General features: G+C 38.2%; 1 protein-coding gene across 3 annotated transcripts in view; it reads left to right on the forward strand.

Annotated features, from left to right (window-relative positions):
- The window catches only part of Itsn2 (intersectin 2), a 116,485-nt gene that overhangs the window by 11,817 nt on the left and 78,941 nt on the right, over positions 1–25,727 (forward strand). For all 3 annotated transcript variants that reach the window (XM_026786018.1, XM_005360875.2, XM_013351392.2), the window contains exons 2-7: positions 12,197–12,259; positions 18,764–18,856; positions 20,650–20,713; positions 23,518–23,681; positions 25,209–25,415; positions 25,538–25,634. In XM_026786018.1, coding sequence (XP_026641819.1) covers positions 12,229–12,259; positions 18,764–18,856; positions 20,650–20,713; positions 23,518–23,681; positions 25,209–25,415; positions 25,538–25,634 — 656 coding nt within the window. In that variant the 5' untranslated portion in view covers positions 12,197–12,228. The remainder of the gene's footprint in view (positions 1–12,196; positions 12,260–18,763; positions 18,857–20,649; positions 20,714–23,517; positions 23,682–25,208; positions 25,416–25,537; positions 25,635–25,727) is intronic.

The following is a 25,727-nucleotide window of genomic DNA, read 5'->3' on the forward strand; positions in this document are numbered from 1 at the left end:
GGTAAGAAAATATATTCTTTACAATACTGTTTGGCCAATACTTTAAGCGTATTTCTGGCTACCTCTTATATCCTAAACTAGCCCATTTCCATTAATCTGTGTATCGCCATAAGGCTGTGGCTACAGGGTTAAATTTTGGCATCTGTCTCCAGAGGGGCTAAGTGGCTTCTTACTGACTCCACCTTCTTTCTCCCAGCATTCAGTTTAGTTTTTTTCCCCGCCTACCTAAGTTCTGTCCTGCATAGGCCTAAGACAGTTGCTTTACTAACCAGTGGTATTCACACATACAGTGGGGAATTCCACATCAGTTCTCTCTTCTGCTTTTCTGTTGCATTCATTCCTTTACCTGCTTTCTACTTCCTTTAAGATATTTTCTTCCAGTCTCTAGCTTTGTGACCTATAAATACACATATAAATATACAAATATGTGTATATACATTACATTTTTCCATATATGAAAGAAACTTAGAGTATTTCCTTGAGTCTGGCTTATTTTACTTAATATAATGATTTCATATTTTATCTGTTTACCTGCATATGAATTTAATTTTGAGTGACACCCTAATATTAACTCCATGCTCTAGTATCATTGTGATACTATTTCCATGTTTGCTAATATCTTTGTAAAGAAGGCATTTTTTTAAATTCCTAGTGTTATTTACTATGACAGGCTCCCAGAAGTGGAATTATTGACATGGAGTTATAGATGTATGGATGTTGGTAGGATTTTTTATGTTTGTTTTCAGGTGAAAAGCTACATTGTTTATTCTCCCAGAAGCTGTGCCGACACCCAGTTCTTCCAATGTTTTCTAGTTTGGGTGTTAGCCAGGGTGAAGGTTGCTATTTTGTTTTTGTTTGGTAACTTTATGAGTAGAAATGATGTAAGATTAAATTTTGCTTTCTTTCTTCTGTGTGAATGATTACACAAGTGTTTTTTTTTTTTTGAGACAGGGTTCTTTGTGTAGCCCTGGCTATCTTGGAACTACTCTCTCTAGACTGGGTGATTGGCCTTGAACTCAGAGATCTACCTGCCTCTACCTTTGGAGGCCTGAGATTTAAGACATGTGCTAATTTTCATTTTCTTAATTATTAGTGATTTTTGCATTTATTAATAAGGACTTTTTGTAAATTAATTGTTTAATAGCTTCTTATACATTAAAGGTATTAACTGGCTATCTTCTCTGTGTTGTTTTCCCCATTTGATTACCTTTTACATATGTATTTAAAAAAAAAAAACTACCAGGCAGTGGTGACACACAGCTTTCTTTCCTTCAGTACTTGAGGCAGAGGCAGGTATATCTCTATGAGTTTGTGTAGTGATGTCTTTTTGTGTGTGTGTGTGTGTTTTATAAATAAAGCTTGCTGAAGATCAGAATGGTGGCATACACCTTTAATCCCAGAATGCAGGAGACTGAGACAATGGGTGTCTGTGAGTTCAAGGCTACCCTGGGAACAGATCTGGATGGTGGTAGTTTACACCTTTATTCCCAGTATTTGCGGTCACACACCTTTAATCCCAGCATTTGGGATCCCATGCCCTTTAATCACAGCACTAGGGAGGTGGAGACAGGAGTGATATGGCTGGGTGGAGAGAGGAATATAAAGGGGAAGAGAGGGACTTTCTGGAGTGTGAAGTCTGAGGATTCGTGGAAATAGGATCTCCCCCCTTTAGTATGAAGATTCAGTAGAGGTAAAAGGTCTCTCTAGTGATTGGTTGCTTTGCTTTCTGATCATCAGGTTGAACCCCAGTGTCTGTTTCTGGGTTTTTTTTATTCGTGCTACAAATTTGAGGCCAGCCTGGTCTACAGAGTGAATTCCTGGACACCAGGGCTGTTGCACAAAGAAACCTGTCTCAAAAACAAACCACCTTACATCTTCATATAGTTATGTAGATGACTCTGTTTATCCTTTTCTTTGGGTTTTCTTGTAAAGTTTTAAAACCTTGAAAATTAAATTGTTTCCAAGAAGTCACATTTTACTTGAAAGTCAAGCATATTATTCAAGTTTTTCCTGCATACATTTTTTTTCAACCCAAGTGAATAGTTTTGTTTAAATATTTACTCTTTATGAGACAAATGAGAATAGGCTCCAGAGCAACTGGGCCCTCAGCCTCCTTTTTGGGCAGAGGGTGAGTCACATACTATTCTTCGGTGTGTTTTCCCCATTGTGTGGGTGAATTGTCTTGTTCAGGGTTGTTGACTAACTAACTCTTCTGTAAGTGGTGTAAAGCTTCAGCATGCATTTGAGTATTAACTCAGGATTAGTTCATTATTTGTTTTTATGCCCTCTTGACTTCTTGTTGCTGTGTTGGTTAAACTTAACATTTATTAATGTCGAAGTGTATATTGTGTATATTCTATGTGCCAAATGTTTTTCAGGTATGATATATTAGTGCAGTGATATTTTATTTTATTTTTAACAAATAAAGCTTGCCTGAAGGTCAGAGTGCAGAGCTAAGCCACTAGAGGCCAGGCGGTGGTAGCACACGCCTTTATTCCCAGTTCAAGGGAGCTGGAGACAGGAGTGATATAAGTTGGGCAGAGAGAGGACTATAAGGCCGAGGGAGAAAGAAGCTCAGTGCAATCTGAGGTTTGGTAGAAACTTGCAGTCTAGAGATTCAGTCTGAGGACAGGATCACCCCTTCTGTCTGAGCATTGGTAGAGGTAAAGGAACTCTCTAATGGCTGATGCTCTGCTTCTCTCATCTTCAGCAAGCTTTATTTGTTAAAATACATATAAAATGTCACTACATATTAGCCTTAAAGTAAGTAACCTTGCATTTTGGTCCAACTACCTACATGGATTAGGAAATTCTATGTGTGTTGTGGATAAGATCACAAACCTGTAGAGTACATATATTGGGATTCAACTCTAGTTAGGTGATCTATCTTAAAAGTAACTGTAGCCTGCTTGTCTCTTAAAAGTAAGCTAATCTCTTGCAAGTTTGTGCTAAAGAATATTTTAGTATCTACCTTATGGCAACTGGACATTAAGGTATATGAAAATGAAGAGACAAACTCAGGGGTTGACAGTCTTATAGAGGTGCGCAAGTATGAAAACAGAAGTTAGAACACTAGACATTATGTACAAGAAGAAATGGAAGTGAAAGGAAACCTTCATAAGTAGAAAGGTCACCAGCATGGAAGGTAGTGCTATAGGCACCGAGGAGAAAAGCGAAGGGGGAATGGTTCATTCGTGCCTTGTAAAGAAAGACTAGACTCTTAAAACATATTTTATGAAATATAAAGAATGTTAGATTATTTAGAATAACAACTTCATAATTCACTTCCAATAAATGTCACCATTTTAAAGTGCTAAATTCTATGGTTTTTAATATCTATTTTTATGAGTAATACATCTATCATAGCTGATTTAGAACAGTAGAGGTCTTTTGCCTTCTAGATTGTTTTTAATTTCTCTTGGAAGCTATTGTGAATAGTGGGTTTTCACTGCTTAAGTCTACCAAACTTTGAAGAGAAATCTAATACCACCATGCCTCCAGCTATTCACAAGATAGAAAGGGAAAGAATACTACCAAACTAATTGCAAAGCCAATATTGTCCTGATTCCAAAGCTGGATAAAGACACAACAACAAAAAGAAATCTATAGATAAATTTTCTTAATGAACAGAGATGTAAAAACCCTAACAAGGTCTTTGCAAACTGAATTTATGGAAGAGGATTATACATCATAATCAGCTTGATTTCATCCCAGGGATATAAGGATGTTTCAGTGTGCTCAGATCAGAAAATGTATCATATAAATGAACTTAAGGACAAAAATCACATGATCAGCTTCATAGATAAAGAAAAAAGCTGTAGTACTAATAATAGAAACCCAGAGTCAGATATTGAGGTTCAGCCCCAAAACCAGACAAACAAAGCAGCCAGCCACTAGAAAAGTCTTACCTCTACCAAGGCTGGGCACCTACAGACTAAGCAGATTAAAGGGGCCTAAGCAGACAAAGCTGACTAAGCTTCTCTCTCTTCTCTTTTTATATTCCCTCTAGTGCTAGGATTAAAGGCATATGACTCCCTAGACCTAAAATTAAAGGTGTAGGCCACCACCACCTGAATTTGTTTTTGCATTGATTTTGTATAGCCCAGGGCAGCTCTGAATTTACAGCGATCCATCTGCCTCTGTCTCGCAAATCCTGGGACTAAAGGTGTATACCACCACTGCCTGACCTCTAGTGGCTTAGCTTCACCCTTCTGATCTTTAGGCAAGCTTTCTTTATTAAAACATAAATAAAATATCATTATAAAAAGCATTTGACAAAGTTCAACATTGCCTTCATCATAATTCTGTAGAAAATGGAAATAGATGGAACATACCAAACCATAATAAAAGCATATATGACACACCTGTAGCCATCATTACACAAATTGGGGGAAGCCTGAGCATTCCCCACTCTTCCCCCCTTACTCAATGTAGTACTTAGAGTCTTAGCTAGAGCAATAAGACAGGAGAAGGGTATTAAAGGAATATAAATGCGAAAGGGGGAAAGCAAATTATTCCTGTTCTCAGATTCTTTTCTAAAGGATCCACAGACTACACTAAAAAACTTGCAGACCTGATAAACCCTTCTAGTAAAGTTGTAGGATATAAAATCAAACTGTAGCCGGGCGGTAGTGGCCCATACCTTTAATCCCAGCACTCGGGAGACAGAGGCAGGTGAATCCCTTGAGTTCGAGGCCAGCCTGGTCTACAAGATACATGTTTGGCTGATTCTTGGGAACTGATTTGCATGTGATCTTCGCTTTTTCTGTCTCAGAAAAGAAATTCACATTTAGACACTGGAGAGTTCAAGAAATTAGTCTGTCTTCAACCCTGCCCTTTGAAGAGAGGGAAAGAAAAAAGATTGGCAGAAGGAGATCTGTTTTTTTTCTCTGTTCCTATTTTCCTGCTCTTATACTTGTAAATCTCTGTATTCATTCCTGTTGCCATATCTGAACTTTATTCCCAGAGTCAGAAATTCTGTCCCATGGTGTGACTTTATGTTCAAGAACTATCTGATTCTACTTATGTAGGTAAAGGTCTCTTTTCATTCACTTCCTTTGGAGAATTTCATTTTCTCTAGGAAAATAGTTTTGTTTCCCTGTCTAAAAAGTAAATACAATAATCCTCCTTTCCTCACCTCCCCCCCACCACAGAACCTCTCCTGGAACTTGCTCTGTAGATCAGACTGGCCTCAAACTCACTGAGATCCATCTGCCTCTGCCTCCCGAGTGCACTATTACTATCTAGCTCCACCTATGCCTAGCAACTGCATATTTCTTGAGCCACCTTCCCTTTACTGCATAATCCACATCAGTTTGTCTTTGAAGTCACTGGAACTGTGCTAGTATTAGAACCGATCCTGACAGGTTGCTAAGACTCATAGCTTAGCCTTTATTTGTGTGTCACTTGGCAACGATAATAACTCCTCCTTGGAACACTTTCTCTGTGTTTGTTTTTGAGGCAGGTCTCACTATATAGACTTGGCTGGTCCTGAAACTCTACTATATAGATCAGACTGGCCTCTAATTCATACCAATCCACCTGCTTCTGCCTTCGGAGTGCTGGCATTAAAGGCCTGTGCCACCACCATGCCTGGCTTCTTTTGTTCCTGATACATTCTTTCCCTGGCATGATTGCAACTATACCTAGTCCCCAATGATTACCAAATATGTATCTGTAGCTCAAACAGAGTCTTTCCATTTTCTTGCTCACTCCTATCAACATATGTCAAATTATGCTTACAACTGAAGTTGTTGTTGTTTCAACTTGTCTCCCAAGTTTAACAGCCGCATCTCTGTTTTCCTAGAGCTTCTTTCTCTTTGGTTAATGTCACTGCTCCAGGTGGTATTTTACAGGCTTAAAGGTTAAGTCTAAAGGATCCTGAGTTCCGAGTTCTAGTCCAACCTAAGATGCATATCAAAACCGTATCTCAAAACACAAAACAACCTGGGCTGGTTAGTTGGTTCAGTGGATGAAGGCACCAACTTCCAAACCTGGCAACTTGAGTTTGTTCCCCTGGACTCACGTGGGTGAAGAAGATGACTTGACTCCAGAGAGTTGTCCTCTGACCTCCACATGACTGCTGCTATGTGTGCACACCCATATCCATACACATAAACACATATGCACACAAAATAAACAATAAGGGAGTAACAAATTTAAAATATGGTGGTGGTGCATGCCTTTAATCCCAGCACTCAGGAGAGTCAGGTGGATTTCTGTGAGCTCAAGGCCAACCTGGTTTGTAACATGAATTCTAGTTGGTTCTTAATAAGAACCCAGGGTCAGATATAGGGGTTAATGCTGAAGATCAGAGAAGCAGCGAGGCCAGCCACTAGCGAGTTCTTTTACCTCTACCAGTACTCAGACTGAAGGGGTGATCATGTCCTCAGACTGCATCTTCAGACTCCATCTGTCTCCACCAAACCTCAAACTACTACTGTCTCCACCAAACCTCAGACTACAACTGTCTCCACCAAACCTCAGACTGCTTTGAGCTCCTGTCTCCTTCCTCTTATATTCCTCTCTCCATTCAACCATATCACTCCAGTCTCTACCTCTCTAGTGCTGGGATTAAAGGCATGTGATCCCAAGTGCTGGGACCACCATTGTGTGAGCTCTGTTTCTCTTTTAGACAGATTTAATCTGTATAACCCAGGGTGGCCTTGAACTAACAGTGCTCCTTCTGCTTCTGTCTTTGTCCTGGGATTAAAGGTGTGTGCTACCACTCCCTTTCTTCTAGTGGCTAAATTCTGTACTCCGATCTTCAGGCAATCTTTATTTATTAAAACATAAACAAAACATGATCCCAGAGCAAGTTCTGGGACACCCAGCACTGTTACACAGAGAAACCCTGTCTTGAAAAATCAAGATAGATAGATAGATAGATAGATAGATAGATAGATAGATAGATAGATAGATAGATAGATAGATAAAATATATACTGTTGGGAACTCAGGCCTTTAGTCAAATTTATTTAAGCTATTTAACTATTATGATTCGAAGTAGATTTGATGAATACAAGCTTTCCTCTCTACTCAAAATTTAAAATGCTTCAGAATTTAATGAGAAATAATTTTTTTATCTCTAAAAGTATGCTTACAAGAAAAAAAGATTCCCCACCAGTTATGGAAGAGCCACGTAGCGGGGAACAGTATGGCTGATATCCATATCTCCTGTGTCTGGAGGATCTCAAGGAGGCAGTTTGGATCCTCTTCTTTTCTACCAGTTCTCTATAGAGTCAATCTTTAAAAATTCTGCTTACTAATGTGCATGTGTGTGTGCACATGTGTCTGTCTAGTGTGTGCATGTGTGTGGGGTGTAGGTGCATGAGTGCCAGGGCATGCTTATCAAAGTCAGAAGAGTATAAGCAGGAGTGGAACGCCAGTGAGGTGAGGGAAGAAACAAAACTTGTAGCTGTGCGAGAAGGTTTTGGGGGTGGAAACTAATCTAAAAGGCTCTCTTAATTCACATACGACGTGCTGCTGACTCAGCCTCAAGTGTTGGTCCTGGATATCTGTAGACTTGTTAGCATTCCAAGTGCTCTGCCTGGCCAGACTGGGACACTCTTTTACAAACGTTTCTCTGGATGGAGGGGTGTGGTTTCCAGGTCCATTCCTGCTCACTAACTTGTGGGCTTCTTCAACTCTTTTAGTCTTCCTATCTTGAAAATGGTATCTTGGACTAAATGGCTGTAATTTTTCCTTTCTATAATTGTGTGCTTCTAAACAAACAAAACCCCCACCCTTTGCTGAGCCACTTTGAATTTTAAATGGCTATAGTTTTTTTCTTTTCTAGGTCTTAAGACCCATTATAGAAGCGTCTTCAGGTCTAGCAGTTCACTTTTCTCTCTCATCAGGATCATATACTTTCCCAATCCCAAAATTATATTTGGTGGCTTCTCCAGACCTCATTTGGCTGACATTCAGTCACATGAGTCTTGACCTTATACCTGTTATTCACCAAGTAGGCATTCTGCAGAGGTGTCTTGGCGTCCTCCACAGTACTTATCAGTTCAGATCATGACCACAGACTGCCACTCGTTCGTTGCACATTATTCTCTACACAGTAGAGCAGCGTGTTTGTTGGACACCCACAAAGCGTGTGCCCGAGGAGATGCTGGTTAGTTACCCTTCCCTTCTGAGTTTATGTCAAGAGGCCAGAAACAGTCCATTTGATCTGTGCTTCCAGGGTTGCAGCAGCCTGGCCAGACTTTTCTTCTCCCCTAAAACATATGAACATATGGAATTATTATTATATTCATTTAAGAAAGGAAAAGGTGCATAAAGCCTACAGGGAGAGGTTCTCAGGCTCTAAAATAAGATAAGTTTGGAATCTCCACATTGTTTCATGACACTGAATTTGGGCAAGTAACTTAATCTCTCTGCGCCTTCATCTGTGGCATGAGTAAGATATCTGCCTTGTAAGGATTTTGCAGGAGTGTATTCCAGGTACATAGCCCTTGGGCATCTGAAGGTCTGTGTGCAGAAGTGGAATGTTGAATTCTTGATGAATAGTGACTGAACACGACACGCGGTAGGTTACTAATAGAGGCGTGTTAAATTAATAGAAATCATTAAGCAAATATTAGCAGTTATTTTTTTGAGACAGGTTTGTAGCTCTTGTAGACCAGGCTGGCCCCAAACTCACAGAGATCCATGTCCTCTGTCTCCCAAGTGCTGGCATTAAAGGCGTGTGCCTCCACCACCCTGTGTTAGCAATTATTTTAAAAAATGTAAAAGACACTTATGTGATCTTTTTTATTTTTCAAGATTTCAATTATATTTTTTCCTTGTGATATACTGGGGATTAAACCAAGACCTTGTGTATGCTAGGCAGGTGCCCTATCTCTGAGCTCTATCTCCAGCCCCAATTATTATTCTGTCCAAGTCTGCTAGTAAACTAGAAAATTGTTTAGCATGTCACAATTAATGATTCTAAAGTGGGACAGAAAATTAATGTAACTAAAGCAGATGCAGTGGTATGCTTTAAAAACTTACTGATTCCATTTAACTATATTACCATAACCAGATGCTATCAGAGTCAACCAAATGTTTTATACATGTGTAAATGCCTCAGTATGGTGCCTGCATACATGAATAGGTGAATTCTACATGTGAGGTGGAAGAGATTCTGTAATACCAGGAGGCTTGTCCTCCCTGTCCATTGTATTATTTGGTTGTTCTCTAACTTTATTTCAGGATTATAACTGTGATAATTGAGTATCAACCATATGACATTTTGTTATCTTCATGGAATACATGATATCCAGCCAAAAGTTCTAGACAGATGGTTTGTAAGTTTAGATCTAACTGATTAAAGGTTTTCTGTCCATGGGATTCTGTTCTCTGTTATCTCAGTCATCATTGACACTGTGTTTGGTACTTTAGATGGTTACATAGTGTGTTATGTGTAATGTTTTGGACAAACTTTCTCTCATGTTTAAGCTTTGTCTATTACAGGAAGTGAGTAAGATCTAAGCGTCTGAAGCTGCACATCTAAGTAGATAGTTACTTTCTGGCATAGGTCTTATATTGCTTATGATCATTTACATGGAGGAAGTAAAATGTATTTATTTGTAGAATTGTTCTGTGTTTAAGGAAGTTGAGGTTGTAGTCATGAGTAGTTGAGACTTCCTTTGGTGGTAACTTTTTTTACTGGTTATGGCACCGGTTTCCCAACCTCACAGACTATAATTCTGGCAGTTGTCTCTTTGTTTCCTTTTATTCCACAGTCACTCATTTCCAGAGAACCGGTGAGTTCTGCTTATTTTGAACACTTCGCTGTTCTAGCTCCTCTTAGCTCTTCCCACTGCCTCTATCTAGTGCCAGGCTTTGTTTTCGGCTTGCCCTGTTTGCTCCTTGCTTTGGCCTTTTTTTTAGGATTATCTATCTTAAATGAAATGTATTTTCTTCTCTGTAAAACCCGTTAAAACACCGTTCTGCCACAGTTAAGTTCAAGGTTTTAACCTTTTATTTGTAACTAATTCTCATTCATCCTGTAAGGCTCAACACAGTACCTTCTATAAGAATTCTGTCACCCACCAGATTTTTGGCATTCATTTTTTTTTTTTTTTTTGTAAACAACTCCAATGCTTGGGAGTTAATCTTATAAGAAAGGAATGAAGAAAACCAACATGTTCATGCTAAACTTTCCTCCTACCCAGAAAGAGTAAGAGCAGGAGAGGGGACAACAGCTGCAGTCCACAGCTCACTGTCTGCTAAGCAAGAGCCTGTGGTTGGCGGAGGTGGGATTATAGAGTAAGCCTTTGTGAGGTTACCCGTCCTTCTGGCTCAGTCTGGCTGTTCTTTGTTGTGTAGAAGGATGGTTTTTGCCATTAACCTTCTGATCACCTCTCCTTTTGCTCACTGCAACAGGGAGTAGACTGATTAGTTTGCTCTGTAGGAGGAAAAGCAGCTGTCAGTTCTCTTGTCAATAAATTAATTGCATTTATGTGCCATCTTTTGGAGGGTTACTGCAAATCACTGAATAAATATGAAATGTAACCATATTTATCTAAGTCGTTAGAGGACTGGATTCTTGCTAGCATAGGGTGCTAGCGTACTAAATTCACTAATAGAATGGTACCTTGGAACAGTACCTTTGACAGCCATTTAGCCAGTTTTTCTGGTGATAGTTTCATGTGAACCCTTCCCAACTGCTTTGTTTAAAATCACTTACCCAAGTATTTTTCTAGGGCTCCTAAAACTATCAATATTTAAATTATTTGGTTAAATAGATGAGGTATGGAGTGGTCTTTTTAACTGTCCCTCACTAGTCCTATTTTCAAGATTTTTGTAACAAAATTTGAATTTTGTATTTATTTTAAAGTTAAATAATGAATGGGGGTATCAAAAGTGAAGCTTCACATTCTCTGCATGTTTACAGAATAGCGATCATTTACTGAATATACACTGTGTGTTAGACAGTGTATTGAGTTATGTACTACTTAAAAAAAATACTGATCCAAGTATTTTTGTAGACAAGGAATCTACGACTTTTTGTTTGTTTGTTTGTTTGTTTTTTGAGACAGGGTTTCTCTGTGTAACAGTTCTGGCTGTCCTGGAACTAGCTCTGTAGACCAGGCTGGCCTTGAACCCACAGAGATCTGCCTGCCTCTGCCTCCCGAGTGCTGGGATTAAAGGTGTGTGCCACTACTGCCCAGCTGGAATATAAGACTTAAAAAAAGTTAAACAACTTTCCTATGATCACATTTAGGAATAGAGCCAAGCAGGTCTGAACCTAGAGCTGTTAGCTACAAAGACCAATCAACTTGTTTAAATAAATGTAAATATATTTTAATAATTGTGATGCCTTTTGTTAATTAATTTTTTCTTTTTTTGGTTTTTCAAGACAGAGTTTCTTTGTATAGCCCTGGCTGTTCTGGAACTTGCTCGGTAGACTTGGTTGACCTCAAACTCACAGAGATGCACCTGCCTCTGCCTTGCCTCCAAGTGCACTCCCACTACCCGGCTTGATAATGACCTTTTTTTTTTTTTTTTGGTTTTTCAAGATAATTACTTTTAAACTGTACCTCCTGCGCTTTTCTATCTACTCCAGTCTTTTTAGATGATTTTTTAAACTTAGAGAGTTTAATTAAAACACAGCACTACATTTATTTTGGATAGATTTCTTTCAGGTGATTAAAACCTGTTATGAATTTCCATGGGTTTTGTTGTTGTTGTTTGTTTTTGTTTTTTCTTTTTTGAAACAGGGTTTCTAGCTATACTGGAACTTGCTTTGTAGACCAGGCTAGCCTTGGATTCAGAGCTCCATCTGCCTCTGCCTCTTGAGTCTTGGGATTAATGTTGTGCACCACCATTCCCTAACTTCCATGTTATTCTTACATACTTAATTTATGCAGTTGATTTCCTTAAATCCATTCTTACCTAATCTCAACAGTGCTTCTTCCTGAATTTATTTCTACAGAAATATTGATTAATACTGAGGGTTTTTCATTCTGTATTTGCTATTGCATATACTGTTTCTTTTAAATGGTCATGTCCTGAAGGCAGTACTATTGCAATAGAACCCTTCCTCATCCCCAGCTATGAATTCTGCCTGTTCAGCAGCAGCAGGAGCTCTGTGTTGTTTTTGTTGGGTGTGTGTGCTAAAGGGGACAGACAGTCCCACAACTTAGCACTAAGCTGTGATCTGTCTTTGTTGTATTAATGGGGACCATGTTTTCATATTGCAGATGGCTGAGAGCTGCAAGAAAAATTCAGGACCATGATGGCTCAGTTTCCCACAGCTATGAACGGTAATTAACTTTATGCTAATGGTACATGAGAGGATGTGGGCTTTTGTTGTAGTGATGAGCCTGTTGTTTGAAATATTTATGTAGATAATTTTCCTTGACTTTTAGAATGTAGAACTTGAAGTATTCTGGTTGAAAGCACCAAGTGTTTCAGAGCAATACTTGTATCTTCTTATTAGTATTATGCAGTAAATTCCACATTTCTGTTGAAGCATTTTGGTAGTATCTGGAATATGTGCTTACCATTGAACAATTGAGAATAACCTAAAGGTATATTCTGTTTAATGCATGAAACTGGAGGACAAAAACCAAGAGTACCCTTAGGTGTATTTGTAATTGCACAGATGATTGCAAATAGATCTGGCCATCAAGATTTGTTTAATAACACAAATATAAGATTAAATTTTCCTTTATTAACATTTATGAACTTCATATTTATTTTATCTCATTAGTTAACCTGACAACTTGTGTTTGATCCCTGGGACCCACAGGGTAGAAGGAGAGAAGCGACTCCTACAAGTTGTCTTCTGACACCCACACACTGCCTAGTTTGTGTCTCTCCCAATAAATACATAAATAAGGTTAAAATGACTGTTATTCCCATTGTGAAATTGGTGTAGGACTATAGGGATTGGTGCCACAGGCATTTTTTTAAATTAAATAATTATTTTCCACAATCTGTAAGTTTAAGACAGTGCTGCTTTTCCAGGTTTGAAGATTTCTCTGCCTCATATGAAAGCGTTTTCACTAAAGTCAGTTTACTTACAAACTTCAACCAGAATATTAATAGAGTTTACAGATCAAATAAACACATAGACAGTATGATCCCAGTCTTTCCTTTCGTATGTATTTATTGTATAGATCACTGCATTATAAGTAAACATGATTGGAAGCAAACAAAATGTTCAGTGATAAAAATGCCCATGTGAATAAAATTCCAATTATTAATTAGGAAGTGGTATGTAGGAATAAAGAAAGTCATTTGGGTTTTTTTGTTTGTTTTTTGTTTTGTTTGTTTTGTTTTTATTTTTCGAGACAAGGTTTCTCTGTAGCTTTGGAGCCTGTCCCGGAACTCTCTCTGTAGACCAGGCAGGCCTCGAACTCACAGAGATCCGCCTGCCTCTGCCGCCCGAGTACTGGGATTAAAGGAAGATATAGTCATTTTTTTTAAAAAAAAAAACTTCTGAAAAGTTGATAACAGAGAGACTGTTACCTCCTACTTATTAAAAATAGTTGAGTAAGTTGTATTTATCTAATTTAAGTCCAACAGCATTTAAAGTATTATTGAAAGCAACATCCAAGTATAACACAAAACTTCAAAAGTATGCCTGCATCTCTAGTAAATCATTTGTTGCAGTTAAGTCTTTAGATGCCAGACCCAGTTGTTTGTATGAATGCTGTGACGTACTCATCTAATTTGGCCATGTATATCTTTATCACTCTAGGGCTAAGTGCAGACTCCATAGGCTGCTTTGGTTCTCAGAGTGCTGTCTGTCTAACACAGTAGCCACGTCTGTCTTAGTTTCAGTTTAATAAAAGTCAAGTAACCCACGCTGCTGCATTTCAATGTGCTTACAACCACTTGTAGCTGAGGCTGCCCTACGGGACAGTGCAGATAAAGACATGTACAACTTGTCAAGATGTTTTTTACTTAGTCTTTGGTGCTTCACTTCCTTTTTTTATTATTATTATTAACAAGATTGAAAAGGCTGTCAGTGCCTCCCTCCTGTTTTTGCAGCTGCAGCTCTGCCCCTAATCTGTTGCTCTGCAGAACGTCCTTCCCAGAGCCTCCTTAATCACAGTGCTTTACATTCTGCTTTTCAAAAACTGAATAAATTTGGAGATTGAGAGAACATGATAGATAGGACATCAAATGCTAGGCTAGAGGTTACTTCAGATACGTGTTGCTACTGGTTGATATTACAGGGTGACATCACTTGTTTCAGCCTCAAAAATTATGGGGTGCTAAGACTGACTGAGGAAGAAGTTATGAAACCCATCATAATGGCTTCATCTATAATCTAGAAAGGAGAGAGAGGTAGGGTACAGAATAAAAACCTCCAATGGCTTTAAGAATACCCCATTTTCTTGGAACTTTATTGCCTTTTTAGAATTGTAGGGCTCAATAATCTTTCAACCATATGGTTAGAAAATTGCTGAGCTAGATGTTGGGTCTCTACAGTCGGATGCAGCATTGCACTATACTTATAAACCCAGGTTTTTATTGTTCAGATTCCCATAACTTAGGCTACAGCTTTGTTTAGAACAGTATAACAATTATATTTTAGACATTTAAGTTAGTACTAGATCAGTATATATCATTTATTTTAAGTGTTGTTTATATTTGTTTTAAATATTAAACTGGAGTCAAATATCAGTGCAGACTATTTCTAAAATTTAGTTTCTATTGTATATAAATATAGTATGTTTGAATTACTTACATTTAGAATTACAGTATTGACAAACTACCTAGCTGTGTTCTTTATGTATGCTTGCATATTTATAGATATGTGTGTCTATCTACATATGTGAAAACAGGGATTATATTACAAACTAGCATATAGTTAGTTCTGTAATTGAGAACTCTTCTTCTGGTTTTATGAATGTGCTTAACAGAGGTAGTAGCAAGAAGAGAATAAACAGCAGGAGTCATTCTGAAAATCCATCTTTAGTGATGAGTTGGGGAGATGGGTAGAATTTGGATGGAGTCCTAACATGACTATCAGACAGTGTCAGAGGCCATCAGCTTTTAAAGGAAATGTTGGACAACACCGCCACCTTGTTATTCTGTCTTTCCATAAAGCTTACAAAAATAGACTAAAATTGGGAGGTTTTCTTCCCTCCAGGTGCAGAATACCAAATAGTTAGTTCTTTGAAAGATTCTGTTAGTGCTGTATTCTAAGTAAGAAAACTAGACTTTTCATTAATTATTTAAAAATTGACTTTGAATCAAACACATTCTGATTTTTTTCATTTAGAGGTTATCTCATTTCTGGAAAATTTTTGATACATTAATATTTTAAGTTTTAAAGTGGTTTTTTGTTTTGCAAGTTATTTGAACATGATTTAAAAGTTATTCCATATTCTAACTAATTTATTGAGTATTTCATTTCTTCAGATAATTTTAATCATAATAATAGTCACTATAGTTTGCTTTTCTTGGTGGTATGATTTTAAATATTAAGAAGACCGAGAGCACCTTTAAAAGGGGTGCATGTACTCAGCTTTGCTCCCCCTTACGTGTTTATTGAATGAGTGAATATGAAGGAGTCAGGAGGAATTAAACACTATTAACAGGCTGATTGAGTTTCATACTGTGAAGACAAGCACCCAAGAAAAGTTGAAAATAGTTGTATATAAAAGAACACCATAGCCAGGCATGGTGGCATATGCCTTTAATCCCAGGCAGAGACACAAGGATCTCTGTTGAGTCTGAGGCTACTTGATCTACATAGCAAATTCCTGGCCAACCAGAACTAAACAGTGAGACATTTTTGCCCATTTATATTTTTCAAATTAGTTTTTTAAGTTAGCATACAAAGTGGTGAGTTCTTTTTTTTTTTTTTTTTTGGTTTTTCGAGACAGGGTTTCTCTGTGGTTTTGGAGCCTGTCCTAGAACTAGCTCTTTGTAGACCAGGCTGGTCTCGAACTCACATAGATCCGCCTGCCTCTGCCTCCCGAGTGCTGGGATTAAAGGCATGCGCCACCAACGCCTGGCAAGTGGTGAGTTTTTAAATGGAATTTTCATACATGTCATTATACTTTGTTCTGCCATTCCTCAGTCACTATTTTATTGTAGGTGTATTGCATATTCCACATGGTCTCTGAAGGAACCTTTGTCCTAGGTGGTTTTCCTAGGCCTCAGAGGTGGCAGTTCTAGTACAAGAGCATATTTTCATGTGTGTTGGGATATCATACAATTCAGCAAGTTCAGGTTGCCCCCGTTCTCGTCTCAGTTTCCATTTTGTCTGTCTCATGCTGGGGACCAAACCTTGTATTTGCCCGCCAAACGCTCTGCCACTCCACTAATCTTCAGCGACCAAGTTCTGATCTCAGCTCTATCACTTACTGTATTACCTTAAGTAAGTTGCTTTTCCACCATTGCTTTCGGTTTCCTTATCTATAATAGTACCTAACTTACTGCGCGGTGCTGGCGGAGTTAATGAGCTACTGAACATAAATCCCTGCATCAGCAGGGCTCACAGCTGTTCTCACCCTTTGTTGTCATGTTCATCTTTTTACCATCATTTCCCCAAAGTCAGTCACAGTAAATAAGTTCAATAACACACAGTTTCTTTCCCATCACAGGACTACTGACAGCTTTTAATGGAGTTTCACATGTGCATGTCATTATACTTTGTTCTTCGTTCCTCCTCACACACTGGCCTCCTGGTTTATTTTGCTAATCTTAATAGGTGAAAGATTATGTTCAGTGTTGTTTTATTGTAGGTGTATTGCATATTGTATAGATAGTATGTTCAGTCTCTGATAAATAAGGTGCTAGGACAAGGGAAGTTTACTCCACCTGGGGTGGTTGTTTCAGAAGTAGGTAGCTGTGGCTGCTTTAGATCCTTAGTTCTTCAGCAGCTCTCTTTATTCTTAACTCTACTTCCTAAAACTTCTTTTTGTAGTTTTTATTTTTAATTTAGTCATTTAGGGCTAAGAAAAATGTGTTAAATCAATTTTAGCATTTAAAATTAGAGTAGGTCTTTAGTTTTCTAGTTAGAAAATCACTTTTCTAACACTTTTTTTATTCTGTGGATAGCAGATTTATGTGAGTTTATGTGTCTAAAACATGAGGTTCCTTGTTGACAGATGTTGAGCACACTATAAGAGTAGCCAGAAGTGATGCACAGGTGATTATTAGCCAAGGCGAATGTGTGAAGCTTTTCCAAGACTCCTTCAGAGGCTGCTGGTGATTCTATGTGAAGGGTAGACAGCAAAGTTTGTGAGTGTTCTGTTCCTCTGGTCCTGGTCTATGTAGTAAACACGTCCACACTTGCTCCCTTTCTTATTGATTTAGACATCTATTTGGAATCATTTTTAAGTATTTGCTCCTTGCCGGTACTCAGCTGGTTCTCAGAATAGAAAGGCAAACACACAACACTCCAGCTCCCAGGCCTTAGAGTCTGCTGGAGCAGATCCTGAGTGCCCTGCTGAAGCATGCAGTTTATCTTGAGAATCTGGAAGAGGAAGTGATTGTTGTCATCTAGTGATATCAAGGTCCCCCTGAAGGAAGTAGCGTGTGTCCTGACACTGAAGGAGCGGCTTCCTACTACCAGGAGGCCTTAAGTTCAGTCCCCAGTGATGAAGGAAAAGAAAATGACCCTTCCAGTTAACTCAGACTAGTTATTTCCTGCCACTTTCTGCACTCACCTGTATGGCACCTGAGCTGGTAGCCCGTTTGTTGCACTCAGATCCGTCTTGCGCATCGCAACTTCCCCAACCACACCCTTTTTGTGTGAGCCAAGTGCTCCCAGACCACCTCGGCACACGGCAAGATGCCGAAGTTTCCAGCCTCTGCTTAGGTCTTAGTCTTTCCTGTAATTAATTCACTTCCGATGTTCTGACTTAAATCCCACATTTCAGCCAGGCAATGGTAGCACTTGCCTTTAACCCCAGTACTCTGGAGGCAGAGGCAGGTGGATCTCTGTGAGTTCAAGGCCAGCTTGATCTACAAGAGCTAGTTCCAGGACAGGCTCCAAAGCTACAGAGAAACCGTGTCTTGAAAAAACAAAACAAAACAAAACAAAACAAAACAAAACAAAACAAAACAAAAAAAACCAAAAAAACCCAAAAGACCCCACAGCTGTTGTCATACTTCTGCTCAGGGACTTTCACAGTTAGCACAGTACATGGTGGTACTTACTTTCTAGGTAGGAATTCTTTGAGACTGATAATAGTATGCTAATCTTTTTTTTTTTGGTTGTTTTCTCTGGGTACCCATGGCCATCCCTGAACTTGCTCTGTAGACCAGACTGGCATCAAACTTGGAGATCCACCTGCCTCTGCCTTCTGAGTGTTGGGATTAAAAGTGTGTGCCATTATTGCCAGACTTTAATTTTTTTTTGTTTTGTTTTTTGAGACAGGGTTTCTTTGTAGTTTTGGAGCCTGTCCTGGAACTAGTTCTTGTAGACCAGGCTGGTCTCGAACTAACAAAGATCTCTGCCTCTGCCTCCCAAGTGGTGGGATTAAAGGCGAGCACCACCACCGCCCGGCCAGACTTTAATCTTTTTATTGCCAATATTTACCTCATTCTTGTGAGTGGGTGAGTGGTATACAGTTATTCAATAGATGTTAACTCAATGGATGGCTGAAAAACCTTAGTGTTTCTGTATATAGTTGATAAGAGTTCTATTTTTTATATCCTTCACAATTCAATAATCTTATCAAATGGATACTTAGGATTCATATTTGTATGTTAGAATTTTGCTTTCTTATGGATACACTGTTTTGAGCAGGCTCATGTACATATTATATTATCTTGGCCTTTCATATATGTTTTAGGAGGGCCGAATATGTGGGCTATTACCTCTGAGGAACGCAATAAGCATGACAAACAGTTTGATAACCTCAAGCCTTCAGGAGGTTATATAACAGGTTTGTGTTTATCTTTTATATTATTTATTGTAAATTATGTTTATGTTCATATATTTTAGTTTTAATAACTGCTGTCAAATTTGTGTTAAATAATAAAATATATATCCATCAAACTCTAGAATTTAAAAAATATTTTTTCTGAAACCATCTTAATTTGTTGATTTAATTTGTTATATTAGAGTTCTTGTCTTGAATTCTAAGTGATGGTCAGGAATCTGTTTTATTACATATTAATACTGTTTTAAGAAGTTTCTTCTCTCTTTTTTAAATTTATTTTTATTTTACATTCACTGGTGTTATTACCTACATGTATGTCTGTGTGAGATGTGAGAGACTTTGGAACTGGAGTTGCAGACAGGTGTGAGCTGCCAAGTGGGTGCTGGGAATTGAACCCAGTCTTCTGGAAGGGCAGCCGGCACTCTTAACCCCTAAGTCATCTCTCCAGCCCCCTTAATTTATTTCTTATATAAGATGATATTTTCCAGATATCATTTAAATATTAATTGTTGATGTTAGCACTTGTTTTGTGAAAGACCACCATAACAAAAAGGTGATGAATTTGGGAGTGTCTTTCCTTCCTTCCCTAGCAATTTGAAACTTTTCATCTGTGTCTTATGCTTTACAGATAACAACTGTTACAGGAATGACTCCTATACCACTTGTGGGCTTTGTACTATGCATTACTGCATTTCACCTCCACAGCACCCCTATGAGGCAGCTACTGTGTGTGTCTGTATTCACACAGGGTAAAGTCCTGACTGAGACATGAGGTGGAGCTTGCTTAAGGCTATCAAGATGTCTACTGCTGATAGCTTTTAGTCTGACTTTAGAATCCATCCTCCTATTATAGTCTGATGTTATTTGTATTCCTGCTTTATTGTACCTGCTGTCAGAGTCTGATTACTCTGCTTACAAGTTAATAATTGACAGCTACCACTCATGGCTGCTAGATTCCTAAAAAGACTTTATCACTAGCAGCACAGCTAGCAGTGTGCACATGGCTGTGTTTCTATTGGTTTCCCTTGTTCCCTGAGCCTGACATGGATGATCTAGAGTGTTGGAAATGTGAGAATTTGGGAGTGTCTCACATGCTGTGAGAGCTGCAGGAGAGCACAGAGCTTGAAAAAGCCATCATTCCAAAGCAAGTTTGTTCTTTATTCCAGTGGGAGACATTATCACTTCATTCTTCAAGATTTTCCACTTACAAACTCCTGATGAAGGATATGCTTCTGTATATGTGTTGCTCTTGTTGGTTAATGAATAAAGCTGCTTTTGCCTATGGCAGGGCAGAATATAGCCAGGCTAGAAGATATGTGGAAGAGAGTAGATGGAGTCAGGGAGACTCCACGTAGTTGCCTAAGGAGACAGACACCCAGAACCTTACCCAGTCTGGGCAGCCGGGAACCAACAAACAGCCTCCTTCTACAAACTCCTTTCTGAAAACCCAAACAAAGAAGAATTGGATTTTGTGTTATTGTTATGTACAGCAAGCAAACATACAAGAATGGGGAAGCTCATGGAGGAATGTTTCACTAGCACTTGATAGTTTTAATTATAGCACCTTTCGGGATGAAAAATCAAAGACGAATAATATACTGTTTCTTCACTACTTAATAGAATGTTAGTGGTGACTTGTATGGTTCTAAAGTACAGATAACTGTATGTACACTTATAACTCCATAGTCTTTAACGATTGGAGTTAAGACATCATCATTGCCAGCTGTGATTATTCTTAAGTATTAGGATGATTCCACTTACAATGTATCATTGGCTCTTGTGTTCTGTACTTTCAGGTGATCAGGCCCGTACTTTTTTCCTACAGTCAGGTTTACCAGCCCCGGTTTTAGCTGAAATATGGTAAGATGTTTTCTTTATAAATGCACGTAAGTTTCTGATAGGCTGTTGTTTTCAATGCTATGGTGTTAACATCAGATTGCTTTCATTTGTGCTCTATTATTAAATAAGAATATTTCTTTAGCTCTTTTAGAAATAAATTACACTGAATAAATGATTGAAAAATCACTTGAAGTTTTGTCCTATAGGAAAAATTTCTAGTTCCATTAGAATTCAAGAAAGAATATATGAATTATCATTAAAAACTATTTCTGTACAATTTGACAAAATCTCTAATTCCTATTTTTGTTACTGCATTGTAGTTTCATTTATTTTTATCATCTGTAAACCCCAAAGTAGCCATCCCTTTCTTTGCTCCTACTTAAAAAAATATTTGAGAGGAGCTCTTGAGATGCTTGGTGGCTAAGGGCACTCTGGTCTTGCAGAGGACCTGGGTTCAATTCCCAGCACCTACCTGGCAGCTCACAACTATCTGTAACTCCAGTTCTAGGAAATCTGACACTCTTTTATGATGTCTGTGGACACAAGGCACACATGTTGTTCATATATCCACAAGTAGGCAAAACACTCAAACACATGAAAAAATAATAAAATTTTAAAAAGTAATTTTAAAGTATCTGGGATTGTGTTTTTAAAATGTATTTATAATAAATAAGATCTTCTACCTCATCCTTTTTCCTTATGGAACTTTTATGTGTTTAACAAAATGCTAGTCACAAACATGTTTTCAATTATTTGAACAAATGAATAAGTTAAACTTAGAATTTACATATCTGCATAAAATACACATACTATGTTGACTTGGGTGTCCTAAAACTCACTCTGTAGGCCAGGCTGGCCCCAAACTTGGAACAATTCTTTTACCTCTGTCTCTATAATGGTTGGTATTTCAGGGTTATGCTCTCATTCCAGGTTTAGAATTATAGTATTCTTAAATGATTATTTTCTGTCCACATTGTTAGATTTCCTCTGCAAACTATAGATTCTGTATGGTCTGTGAGCATTTTGTTAGTTACTGTCTCTGCCTAGTATTTCTTTTTTTTTTCCAAGAAGTATTTTTTTATTGATATTTATTGAGCTCTACATTTTTCTCTGCTCCCCTCCCTGCCTCTCCCTTCCCCCCTTCAACTCTCCCCCAAGGTCCCCATGCTCCCAATTTACTCAGGAGATCTTGTCTTTTTCTACTTTCTACTTCCCATGTAGATTAGATCTATGTAAGTCTCTCTTAGTATCCTAATTGTTGTCTAAGTTCTCTGGGATTGTGGTTTGTAGGCTGGCTTTCTTTGTTTTTTTGTTTAAAAACCACCTATGAGTGAGTACATGTGATAATTGTCTTTCTGGGTCTGGGTTACCTCACTCAAAATAATGTTTTCTAGTTCCATCCATTCTCCTGCAAAATTCAAGATGTTATTTTTTTCTGCTGTGTAGTACTCCATTGTGTAAATGTACCACATTTTCCTTATCCATTCTTCAGTTGAGGGGCATTTAGGTTGTTTCCAAGTTCTGGCTATGACAAATAAGGCTGCCATGAACATGTCCTTGTGGCACAGTTGAGCATCCGTTGGATATATACCCAAAAGTGTGTATATCCAAACAACCTTGAGGAAGGTTGTTTCCTAATTTTCTGAGAAATCACCACACTGACATCCAGAGGGGTTGTACCAGCTTGCATTCCCACCAGCAATGCAGAAGTGTTCCTTTTTCCCCACAACCTCTCCAGCATAAGTTGTTATCAGTGATTTTGATCTTGGCCATTATTATAGGTGTAAGATAGAATCTCAGAGTTGTTTTGATTTGCATTTTTCTGATGACTAAGGATGTTGAACATTTCCTTACGTGTCTTTCAGCCATTTTAGATTCCTCTGTTGAGAGTTCTCTGTTTAGGCCTGTACTCCACTTTTTTATTGGATTATGTGTTTTTTTGGTGTTCAGTTTCTTGAGTTTTTTGTATATTTTGAAGATCAGACCTCTGATCTTTTCCCATTCTGTAGGCTGTCATTTTGCCTTGTTGACTGTGTCCTTTGCTTTACAGAAGCTTTTTTTTTTTTCAGTTTCAGGAGGTCCCATTTATTAATTGTTTCTCTCAGTGTCTGTGCTTGCTGGGGTTCTATTTAGGAAGTGGTTCCCTATGCCAAGGCATTCAAGTGTACTTCCCACTTTCTCTTCTATAAGGTTCAGTGTGGCTGGCTTTATGTTGAGGTCTTTGATCCATTTGGACTTGAGTTTTGTGCATGGTGATAGATATGGGTCTATTTTCATTCTTCTATATGTTGATATCCAGTTATGCCAGCACCACTTGTTAAATATGCTTTCTTTTTTCCATTTGATAGTTTTTGCTTCTTTGTCAAAAATCAGGTTTTCGAAGATGTGTGGATTGATACCCGGGTCTTCTATTCGGTTCCATTGGTCCTCCTGTCTGTTCTTATGCCAATACCAGGCTGTTTTCAGTACTGTAGCTCTGTAGTAGAGTTTGAAGTCAGGGATTTTGATGCCTCCATAAGTTCTTTTATTGTACAGGATTGGTTTGGCTATCCTGGGTTTTTTGCTTTTCCAAATGAAGTTGAGTACTGTTCTTTCGCGGTCTTTGAAGAATTTTTCTGGGATTTTGATGGGCATTGCGTTGACTCTGCCTGACTAGTATCTCTTACTGTGCAGGTTTTCTATTATTCATATATATGTATGCCTAACTAAGTGCTGGTCTACATGTGAGTGCTTTATCATTGTTTTTATTTTCTCAATCTCAGCAGTAATTTTGTTTCCTCATTGCCACCCCATGTATTGATGTACTCCTCTCATTCTCCTTTTAGGGCCTTATCAGATCTGAACAAGGATGGGAAGATGGATCAGCAGGAGTTCTCCATAGCTATGAAACTCATCAAACTAAAGCTTCAAGGCCAGCAGTTGCCTGTAGTTCTCCCTCCTATCATGAAACAGCCCCCTATGTTCTCTCCGCTGATCTCCGCTCGTTTTGGTATGTATGCATTCATTTATCACCTTTATTTGTTGTTAAGCTTGGTTCTTTGGGGATCAGGAAAGGATTTATTAGCACAAAATGATAATTATCAGACTTCCAAGTTAAGCTTCATACCTTTAAGAGAAGAGATCTTAATTAATGGCTAAGTGTCCATGTCTGGTTTTGCCAGAATCCTCTGTCACAACTCCTAGTTGTGCTATAAATGATCTGCCTCCTTAGTTACAACAGACTAAAATCACTATTCCTAATTAGTTTCTTCTATCTCTCCTGGAAGGAGAAAGCAGGATGCTAAGTGTTAGAAGCTGCAGAAGGGAGGTGAAGGGGACAGAGTATCAAGGAGAAATAGTCAGTGGGTACAAAATTATGGTTACAGACAATAAATTCTGGTGTTCTGCTGTATGATAGGGTGACTATGGTCAACAGCTTTGCATTGTGTATTCCAAAGTAACTAGGAGAGAAGATTCTGAATGTTTTTAGCATGGATAAATGACAAATGCTTGAGGTGGTAGATGTGCTAACTACCCTAGTTTGGTTAGCATATATGTTTCCATGTATCAGAATACCACACTGTACCTCAGAAATAGGTACAGGGTGTGTCCTTAATAGTAAATAAATAAAACAAGATGATTGAATAAATTTAAACTCACCTGATTTGTGTGGTAATTTAAAATCACAAATGTGTAGAATTTCTTTAATTTAAAGATTAATTAGCCTGATAAATTGAGGCCAAAAAATTGCAGACTTTTTCCTAATTAATTTATACACTCTTCAGAAATTACTGGTTAATATGCTTTCCATATAATTTTGGCTAGTCAGTTTATTAATTATATGTGAAAAGCACTCATTTTGAATGAAATTTTCAATAAGGTATTTTTGTTTTAATAAATGCATTCCTTTATACCAGATACTAGATTTAAAACACTGTATTCTTCCACTCGTGTACTCAGCTGTAGTGATAAACACCAAACCACCGGGTGGACACACTGTCGTAGTGTCCTGCAGTTAAGAAAATAAGTCATCACTTTTTAAAAAGATTTGTCTTTAATTTATAGATATATAACTTATAAAAAAGTGAAATATGTGGCATGTTTGCCAATAATACATATACATAAACATGTCTACTACTAACTAGAACCTGTTTTGTCTGAGAAATGAGCATGTGGAGTCTAGATCTAGTGTGGCAGCACTAGATCTGCTTCCTTACACAAAAAACCATACAATCAGATAACATTTTAGCTTTGAGATAGTGTTTTTAGTTGACAATGATTGCTTTGTCTTAGTGGTAATGGGAGAAAAAAGTCAAGCGATGTCTGGGCTCACTTGTAGCTCATGCATGGCAGATGATTGACACTCAGAGCAGTAGACTATTTCCTTCACCTCAGGTTCAAAGCTGCTTTAAAGAGTATTTTAAGCATGTTGTTTCTACAAACATCGGGGCTGCTTCTTGTGCTGTAACTTGTTTTTTGGTGTGTATTTTATAGTTGACTTGGTACCACTAGAAAATGTGTTCTCTTTTGTCTTTAGGGATGGGAAGCATGCCCAATCTGTCCATTCCTCAGCCATTGCCTCCAGTTGCACCTATAACAACACCCTTGTCTTCTGCAACTTCAGGGACCAGTATTCCTCCCTTAATGATGCCTGCTCCCCTAGTGCCTTCCGTTAGTACATCATCATTACCAAATGGAACCGTCAGTCTCATTCAGCCTTTATCCATTCCTTACTCTTCTTCAAGTAAGTGTCTAGTGAGCGAGACATGTGAAGGAAGCCGCTGTTATATTTGTTGTTCAGAGACTTCCTTCTTTGTGGAATTGTCTAGTACAGATCTTTTCCCTTTTATCTCTCTCCTTCCCCAGCATTGCCTCATGCATCATCTTACAGTTTGATGATGGGAGGATTTGGTGGTGCTAGTATCCAGAAGGCCCAGTCTCTGATTGATTTAGGATCTAGTAGGTATGAATATTTAACACATATAACTTTGTCTACTTTCAATGTGGGTTTTTATTTAATAAGCCTTGGACTTATCCAGGTTGTTCTTTGTAATGG

This window comes from Microtus ochrogaster, linkage group LG3 (assembly GCF_000317375.1).
Source record: "Microtus ochrogaster isolate Prairie Vole_2 linkage group LG3, MicOch1.0, whole genome shotgun sequence".
NCBI lineage: Eukaryota > Metazoa > Chordata > Mammalia > Rodentia > Cricetidae > Microtus > Microtus ochrogaster.